At 38.5% G+C, this 10,000-nt stretch overlaps 1 protein-coding gene across 1 annotated transcript in view; it reads right to left on the bottom strand.

Annotated features, from left to right (window-relative positions):
* Window positions 1–10,000, bottom strand: part of LOC101859332 (ABC transporter G family member 21) — a 14,617-nt gene that overhangs the window by 948 nt on the left and 3,669 nt on the right. The window contains exons 5-15 of the mRNA XM_013082915.2: window positions 9,733–9,894; window positions 8,378–8,471; window positions 7,188–7,251; window positions 6,594–6,721; window positions 5,865–6,013; window positions 5,442–5,534; window positions 4,657–4,714; window positions 4,003–4,217; window positions 2,712–2,802; window positions 1,281–1,398; window positions 1–431 (exon numbers count right to left, since the gene is read on the bottom strand). The exon at window positions 1–431 is cut by the window's left edge and continues 948 nt beyond it. Of these exons, the coding sequence (XP_012938369.1) occupies window positions 227–431; window positions 1,281–1,398; window positions 2,712–2,802; window positions 4,003–4,217; window positions 4,657–4,714; window positions 5,442–5,534; window positions 5,865–6,013; window positions 6,594–6,721; window positions 7,188–7,251; window positions 8,378–8,471; window positions 9,733–9,894 (1,377 nt within the window). The 3' untranslated portion in view covers window positions 1–226. The remainder of the gene's footprint in view (window positions 432–1,280; window positions 1,399–2,711; window positions 2,803–4,002; window positions 4,218–4,656; window positions 4,715–5,441; window positions 5,535–5,864; window positions 6,014–6,593; window positions 6,722–7,187; window positions 7,252–8,377; window positions 8,472–9,732; window positions 9,895–10,000) is intronic.

The following is a 10,000-nucleotide window of genomic DNA, read 5'->3' as shown; positions in this document are numbered from 1 at the left end:
ATACTGTTGTTTTAACTTTAAGTAAATTGTTTTTTTTAGATCGTTATTTTACCACAAATTTTTTAGTGTTGTAATCTGATCTTTAACCTAAGTCAGGCTGTGTTGTGACCTGTTGTGACTGCAACCAACTTGTGTTTCGCGCGCTCATATGACTTCATGCAGTTGGGAGCACCATAAAACTCTTACTAAACCTTTCTAAACTCAATTAGTTAGAAAAACCATAGACTCACACTGATGTGGGTCTGTGAACAAATCGGAGGATAATATACCCCACTGTCCGCATGACAAATATAAACACGAACAGAGGCAAAAAGTATGATGCAAATGACCACTTGACATCGTAATAATCCAGAATCTCACTTGTTTCAATTTGGGAATGATTAGCTCCCTTGCAACTTGTGAAATGAGAGGCATTGGCCGTGTCAGAGCATCTGGAGATGGAGAGCAGACACATTATTTGAAACAACTGGTTGGTTTTGCCATTAGTATCATGAAAAACATAAGAATACTCTTGTACGGAAGGAGCACTTTGTCTAGTGATGAGCTAAATGAAGAAAAGAGAAGGGAAAAAGATAGAGAAGATATTAGGGGAAATGTCAAAAGTCTTAGAGTAATGTAAATATTTATACATGTTTTGGAAGTGCAACCAACCAAATAAATAATACTCATACTTTCCAATGACGAGTCTCTAGCTTCTGTCAGGTGTATTAAACCTGAGCTGATGTTACTATAGTAATGGTTAGGGTCTTAGCTTACATGCTAAAGATACAAGTGTGATTCCCATGTGGGGAAAGTATCTTATTGAGAATCACCGTATAATTCTGTAGGGATTTTTCTCAGACAGTCCAAGATGACCTTGCATACAGGGCTGGGGGGAACTAGCCTACCTCTCCTCCATAATGACTTAAATTGTGCCGACAGAAGCATAAAACCTTTACAGCACCAACATTTTTTCTGTAAAATACAACTCTTATTTTTATGTCCTTCTCCGTCTTTTTTAGCACTTTGATGTGCTTACTCTTCAACTAAAATGAACAAATTCTTAACTTCACAAAACATAAAAATATGAAAACATTTATTATACAATCATCTATTAATTAATTCACACTTTATAAATACTTTTTGACTCATGAACGGACAATCAAGCTTTAAAAATATGGTACACAAACTGTCTGGAAAAAATATCAGAAAATTATTTAGACAATTCTGGGATGATTCTGAAAATATGACAATATGCTTCTGGTCCTTCAGAATGTGTTGCACACTGGAGAATTACTTACTCAAATGGATCTGCTCCTGAGAACTCCAAGTAAAGAAGGGAGTGGAATGTGTAGTTGATGAAGGAGAAATACTTGATCCAGTCTAACCACACTGGGAGGCTGCGAGAGTAGAAACCACCTGGAGAACATACAGGCAATGAATGACTGACTAAAAATGTTGACACATGGAGTAGATATATGTACCAGGGGCGGCTTGTGGGGCTAAAAAGTGGACGTGTACAATTAAGCTATTTCATGCTGAAGATAGTCAAGGGCATAGTAAATGAGACAGTGTATAATTTTAGGATCTTTGGGTTGGTGAGGGAAAGACCTCGTGCTTTTATTTTCATTCTTTTTACTTGTCGCTTTGATTTCTAGTACTAAATTTGTTTGTTAGCTAACCATCAATTTCATTCATTCTGTATTGGAACTGAGCACTCAAGAAATAACTTTCACTACTCCGCTACAAAACCTTTCAAAGGCACAACTCATAGGACGGTCACGTTCATCTCCCTCTGGTTCACGGTGACAGAGTCACATAAAATAGTGGCAAGACAGACAATGAACCAATCACAATTCACTTGAGCACTCCGCTGGATTGCTCCGCCGGTCACATAATATTGGCAAAGAATAGTGTACGGTCTATTGCGTTTATTTTTAGACTGCCTACTGTGGGCTATGTTTTGGCACTGTTCGGCAGGAGCACATTTGAGATGTGCCGTCTTATTAATATTAATGTATCGTCAAACTCGCTATGAGTGTCGTCATCGCTTGGGTTATTCCCAAGGGCGATTTATAGGTCAGGTTACACTGTTGAATATCCTATCATGTTTAGCTAAAGCGCGTGGCTTTGGCATGGCATAGTAGATGTTTTACGGCGCTATAGACAGAGAAATGACAGTTATGGCGCCAGTGAGGACCTTGTTTTCATATAATATTTGGCTAGTGTTTGTTTCTGGCTTGTTTTAGTTTATTATTGTGGGTGTTTTACGCAATAGAACATTAAAATTTTTTGGGCGGCACTGCACGACCGTTCTCTACGGACGAACCCCGCCTGATATGTACAATACAATTAAAATGAGCTACCCAAGAGATGATACGGATGGGATTATGATGATGAAGATAATGATGATGAGGAGGAGAAGGAAGATGAGGAGGGGGACAGAGGAAAAAAAAACCTTGAGAAAACCCCCCAGCAATTGTGACAAAAACCAAAAGGTGAAAAAAAGAGTTCGCGGTAAAGAAAGAAAACATTAAATTAAATAAAGGATAAAAGTTGCATAAACAGAATATGAATGGGAGTCAAAGATGAGTTGAAGAGGTGAGAGGAAGAACAATTTTGAAGAAAAAGAAATATAACTCGTAAAAGTGAAGAATCATTGTTACATAGAGCAAAAGTCAAACAAGTGTCCAGAAATTCGAGAAAGAAAGGCTGCCAGTTAATAAACTCACCCAGGAGCATAATGGCCATAATGAATATTGTAGCCATTGCCATAGCCCGTCGAAAATCCATGCAGATGATTCCCAACAGAAGTCCAATACTCTGAAAAAACAGGAGAAAGAGATCTTCAGAAAGTTGGAGACACTTCACAAAAAATTTATCAGCTAACTGTTGTCTGGTGTGGTATGGTATGGTATGGTATGGTATGGTACGGTACGGTACGGTACGGTACGGTACGGTACGGTACGGTACGGTACGGTACGGTATGGTATGGTATGGTATGGTATGGTATGGTATGGTATGGTACGGTATGGTATGGTATGGTATGGTACGGTACGGTACAGTATGGTATGGTATGGTATGGTACAGTATGGTATGGGTTTAGTAAAGGATATTTAAGAGGAAAAACCCTCCAAATTCGGAGAACACCAGAAATAATAATCTTTTTTTCACATGTAGGTATTTTATTCGCCCATCAACGCAGCTTGGAATGGAAATATTGCAATAGAACTGAGTCACATGGGTGGATAGCCTTGAAAACTCCTTGAACAACCCAAATTTGATAGCACCACAACGGGGACTTGAATCAAAGCCATCTGCAGCACAATTCAATGTCAGACATTATCTTGTCTTCTCAGCAGGCAGTGGCAGGATTGTGTCTGTGCCAGCCTCTACATTTGTGAGGTGTGCTGACAAATAAATGAGTTACTTCTTACAATCCACAAATGGATATATTGGCCAATAATTGACATTAGGATCAAAATTTGCAGATTTTCTATTGATGCCATATTCTTTAACTGTAACCTGTCTTTTATTACGTCATATTTATAACTTGTAAAAACTTCACCTATAAGCGTGATGTATCTATTTCCTTACAGCTTGAATCCGAGAAGTAACATTTTGTCAGCTCGCTTCACATTTGCTTTGATCGAGTGTTGGAGCCGTTTGTGGTCAGTGCATAGCCTTACCAAGATTATGTGTTGCTCTTCAGAGAGTTTCAATTTCAACAACTAAAGCAACAACAAGAACAACAGCTACAACAAACAGTTGAGAAGCTCTCACTTGCCCAGCCAAAATCACAAAAACAATCAAAAGCTGGACAGGTCTTTCATAACCAATGAAGATGAGATGACTAATGCAAACAACAACAATAATAGTTGACAGATTTTCACCTGCCCAGCAAGTGTGTTTGCGACACTGATAACACTACCACCACCACCACCATCATCACCACCATCCCCACCAACAACAGCTGTACAACAAACAACAAAAACAAAAACAACAAACAGACAAGAGACGGACCTGCCCAGCGAGAGCATTGACCATGATGACAAGCAGCGACATGAAGAAGGGCCCGACTCCATGCAGACCCACACACCAGTAGGCCACGGCAAGAAACAACGATGGCTGCAGCAGGGTCAGTGGAAGTTCACTGGTCATCTTAGCCAGGTAGTAGGCTGAGAGGCGATACCAACCCGAGGCTCTCTCTTTGTGAATCACCATTCTCTCCATGGGAACTGGGGATAGCAAAAGGAAAAAACAATACTACTACGACTACTACTACTTCTACTACTACCACTACAGCAACTACTCCTTGCTACTGCTGTTGCTGCTGCTGCTGCTGCTACTATTATAATATACTACTACTGCTACTACTGCTATAATATACGACTACTACTAACAATAACAATAACATATGAACAGACTTATCTCTGATCAGGAATGATACAGTTGAAATTGTTCAAGACGGCTACCTATTATCGATGAAAAAATTGGTTGTCTTAGATATAGAAGGACGACTTGGACAGAGTCATTATAATTAAGAAAAAACACAAGGAGGAAGTGGGAAGTGGTCATTTGTATAAAGTAATTGTCTTGGACAGGTGGCCATAAGAGCAGGGTCATCCGTATTTTAAACAAACAATAGTGTATGTTTGAGGAAATCAGACCACTCACAGGAAGACACTGCATCAAAGAGAGGAGTGAAGCCCCAGTGGATACTGATGAAAAATAGCTGGGGGAGAAACAAAGGCATTAATAATAATAGATAATAATAGATAGGCCTAGCATTTGTATAGTACAATATCCCGCTCAACAGTAAGCTCTATGTGCTTTACAATCTACATGTGAGGTAACGTGGTGAAATCAAGCGCTCATCAAAATAATGAAAGTCAAGAAACTGGCTTTTTTCAGCAGGTTTGGGGATTTTTATCGAATTTTGTTTTTTTTGGCTCAACATCTTTCATGCCCTTTAAAAAAACAGATTTCTGTGTGGATTATATTGAAAAACGAAGATTAAAGGCATAAAAGATATACATTTTTAGATGGATATCACTCAACTTAGGCAGTCCTTTTCTCTCAATTTTACCTCTGAAACCAGCCGACCTCCACCTCCTTCAATCACCAATATCTTGACTTGTATCCAAGATAAATGGATATTTTTTTCTTCAAAAGTAAGGCAAATGGACAGGCTTTAAGATGATACCAATAACTCCATATGCCCCAAAATTGAGGAGCGCCTGAGAGCTCATGAGCTGCAGGACTCATATACCATCATCATTACTATTATGATGATTATCCACTTCCACCACTATCATCCACAACCACCACCACCGCAACCATCATCATCCACCACCACCACAACCACCGTCATCATCCAGCACCACCACTACCACCATCGCCACCACCTTGAATTCATTTTTCATTTTGTTATATATTATATAAAGCTAAATTATTCTTACGACTCCCATTCTGTCATACAGGGTTTCCTCAGTTCTTGGTAACTGAAACCAAATAAGGCTGACGAGGATGCAGAGAACAACACTTTCAATAATCTGAAACAGACAATAAGACATGTACACAGTATAGAATGTTCATGCACACATTTAAACATGCACACATTTAGACATGCACACTGTATAGAATGAACTCAGTATAGGATGTACACAGTAACCATAGAATATAAACCTACATATAATTTGGTGTTAAAGACTTACATAAAGAAATGAAAATTTTTCTCTTTGAAAGATGATATAAGATTATCATTGCAATACAAATGTTATTGATATTGATTAACAACAAATCTTTTTAGTAAAAAGACATACAATGTTGTGGTGTAGAATGAGTTATCTTCTTTTTCTGAATTCTATTCCTTTACTCTTTACCTTTAGCTTGTCTAAAATCCTGGTCTTCGACTGGCGAAATGTTCGAAGCATTAGCTGTGAGAATTGTGTCCAGTATCCTGATGGCCATCTTGGATCATGAGGATGTTGAACTTCTGCATCCAGCTGCAACAAGCTCACTCGAACACAGTCTGTTAGATGAAACACAATGTTGTTGTGATTGGTGCAACATGCTCATATTCTCTCTCTCTCTCTCTCCCTCTCTCTCTCTTTCTCTCTATCTTTCTCTATCTCTCTCAGACACATTAACATACAGACATACACACAAACAGAGACACATCGAGACACACACAAACACACATTCACAATCACACACCCACCCACCCACACACACATTCACAATCACACATCCACACCCACACCCACACCCACACCCACACACATTCACAATCACACACACACACACACACAAACACCGAGACACACGCACAAACACAGAGACACATACACAAATACATACACACACACAGTTTCACACATACAGTCACACATACACAGTCTCACACACACACACACACAAATAACACACACACATTTTCACACATACACAAACAAACACACACACAAACACACACACAAACACACACACATATACACACATACAGACAAACACATGCATTCTCACACACATCCACAAAAAACCACTCGTGTCTACACATGAATAACCCAATAATCAAGAAATATGCATATTCTCAAACTGATCAATCTTACCTTTCCCTGAAAGTTGACCATCGGTCTCATTATTACTTGTTTGTGACTTGAGGTTCGAATCCTGGCCTTTTGTGTTGTCTCTAACCGTGCCATTGCCATCATCCATTTGACCGTTCCTGGCTTTACTTCTGTAGGGTAGACATGTAATCTCTATTCAAGCACAAATATTGATTCACATCCTGGAAATTTGATCTTTGATAGCACTGGGTATTGTACCACCATCATAACCATCCACTGCCATCACTATCAACACTGGAAGTATATTTCAGACACACGGCTTCCAATTTAATGTCTATATTCCGTGGAATGGAGATAAAAACTGAACCAACACATCTTGTACTTTAGCATGTTAGCATCAGCATGATTTACCATCTCATGAAAGGTGAAGGTTCTATAACTAAGTTATTCTCTCACCACTGCTGTCATAAGAAAGCTCCATCTTGTCGAATAATTAAAACACCAAGGGAGAGTAATGGTTCATGGTTTTACATAACAATGTATAGCCTTTATATTATATTATGCATGCATTATACACACTTGACAAGTATCTACGGCCCCTAGAGGCAAAACTTGTGTCTGAGCAGCAATACTCACGAGCATAACTTTGCTGCATCGATGATTTTCTGCTTGTTCTCTTCACTTTCTTTCAGCTTGTCCACTGGGGAAAGAAAATAATGACAGTAAAACACCTTCCAGTAGGTCATTATGTGTTGATAAAGTAATTTGTTTGAGATCCCCTGTCTTAAACTGTATTATGAATTAGCAGTTGCCATCATCTTAAAAACTCTGTGGGTTGTGAATCGTGCCCTGTACTGAGCTGCCATTGAGAAACAGACAATATTTTAGGACCTGCCGGAATTTTGTTGCTTATGCTGTTATTTTCAACCCTTTGAGCTTTTGCCACTGGTACACCAGTGAGCGAGACTCTATTTCCAACCTGGCCAGCCTTGAACAAAATGCATATGATAAACAGTGCTTACCACAAAGGTTGCCAGTGAATTTTTTAAAGATCTTTCTGAATTAGATAGGCCCTACTGGTAATGATGAGGACTACCCTGAGTGGGATATGGAAAGTGATTCTCATGCTCTTATGAAAGTTAGCAATATCACTCAGGAGCTCAGGCAGAGAGGGCACGGTAGCCTCAAGAGGTTAGGGCTCAAAGGGTTAAGCATTTCCTCTTAGCAGCACTTAATCTTTTTTGTTGTCGGATTGGCTGCTAAAAATGGAAGGGTTTAGATTGTTCAGTAGCAAAATTGTTTCTCCTGATTCCTGTACCAAGGTTTGAACACTGCTAGTGTTGAAGAATAGCAACATTATCTCGGTTTGGGTTCAAGGTGTATTATGTCCTTGGCACAAGTCAGAAACAAGTCATGATCATGGAGAAGGGGATGTACACTTGAGCCAATCACCATGAAGATAGTACAGACATTGCTTATTTCCCTTGAAAAAGTTGTGCTGTGAAATCTCTCATAACCACTTGCAATTAACTACTTTTTGTTATTCGTTTGAAGAAGGGATGATATTTCTACTCTTGAAAACATGGATAATATCTTCTGTGTGAGAGTTATCAATTCATAAAAATCATAAATTATAGGCATGGCAGGTTTTTCACATTGAAGGAAAAATGGGAGGAGGAGGAAAGAGGAGGTACATTTTTTATATTCATTATCAATAGATGTATTATAATGACAACTGGCACAAAAACAGTGTAAAAATTGTAAAAGACAACATTAAGCCTTGATATGGTTAATCAAAACACAATATTTAGAATTGTAGACATTACCTATGAAGTCTGCTGGGTTCGTGAATGAATCAATCTGAAAACCAAGCTCACTGAAAAAGTCTATGACCTCACGGCATCTTCCATAGTATGCCACCTGAGGAGAAAAATAAAAATGCAAACGAGGGGTGAGATGCAAAACCCGTTAAGCGACATTTAGGTAAAAATTGAGATTTTTGTGTCAAAAATGCACATGTGTTACCGGCTATCAGATGCACAATAAAGTGTTTTCGGCCAAAACCCAACACATACTTCCTAAAAGCCACAAAAACATTATCTTTTTATGCATGTTCATTCATATAGCTGATTTTCTCAAAAGTGATAAAATGGATGTAGGCCTAGCGGATTAGGCATCTTAGCCCCTCAAACACTCTTAGAACTATTAAAAGTCACAGCTTATTTCCTTTTGAATATAATTTGAGAATACCTCTTTAATTTTCTGTCCCAAACAAAAAAGTTAACTATTAAAGAAAACATGTTCCAAAACCTAAAATGAACAAGCCTATCAAAGGACGATCAAAGTTTAGCAGCAGTTTTATATGCCTACCTAGTTTTGAAAAAGCAGTCCTTATCCTTGACAGCAACCACATTGTGTAACTTCATGAGTTGAAATTAGTATGAAAACACAATGCTAAAAAACACACCGGTGATGCTAATGAAAAGCTATTTTGTTATAAATTTTAAAAAGTTGCAAGCTCACAGAAAGTTAGAGATAGGCCTACTAATTTAGGCATATAATAACAAAATTAGATGCTATGCTGAAAAACACACCGCAGATGCTAGCATAAAAAAGTTACAAGCTCACAGAAAGTTATAGGTACTAATTTATTATTTTAAAAATTAGATGGTCAAAGAAACTTCTTTCCGTACTGTAAAAATATTTAACATAAAGGTTTTTGAGTTCCAAAGAAATGTCAAAGCATTTAAGAAACCTTAGACTGCATGACTGACTGACTGTTTACCATTTCTAGCACACCCATATTTTGGCCAAATTTTTGAGCTGGCAGTTATTATCTAGCCTAAATAGATTGTGTCCAAGACCAGTTTGTTCATGCTAGTCTACTATTTCAGACCTCTGAAGGGACAAGTAGAATTGCAACCTGCAAAGGGTAGGCCTATACCAGTACCATTATCAGTCACTACTTTTGCCAGTTCATGTGCAGATTGCAAAGCATAAAAATTACTTCTGCTACAAAACATTGCAACAAATTATTTTTATGTAAATACCATAAATCTCCCCCTCCCCTCCCCCTCCCCTTCAATAAAAAAAAATAAAAAAATCCAACAATCGTTCTTGTGACAACAATTTCATCAAATTTTCATTGCTAAGAGGTTGCCCAGAATCTGCCATGTCCTACCTGTCCATCACACATCAGAAGCAACTGGTCAAAGAGGAAGAAAATCTTGCTGGATGGTTGGTGGATGGTCAGCACAACAGTTTTGTTGAACTGAGTGGCCACGTGTTTCAGAGTGGACACAAGTGACCAGGAGGTGCTGTAGTCTAACCCTGATGTTGGCTCCTGTAAAACCAAAGTGATTTTAAGAATCAGGCTATTCTTTTGTATGTCCATCCAGTGTCTGTTCATGTGTGTGTGTTTGTGTATTTAAGTGTGTGTGGAGAGGGGG

The sequence above is a fragment of the Aplysia californica genome, unplaced genomic scaffold, assembly GCF_000002075.1.
Source record: "Aplysia californica isolate F4 #8 unplaced genomic scaffold, AplCal3.0 scaffold00200, whole genome shotgun sequence".
Taxonomy (NCBI): Eukaryota; Metazoa; Mollusca; class Gastropoda; order Aplysiida; family Aplysiidae; genus Aplysia; species Aplysia californica.
Note: the sequence above shows the minus strand (reverse complement) of the source record. Positions and strands in the feature narration are given on the sequence as shown.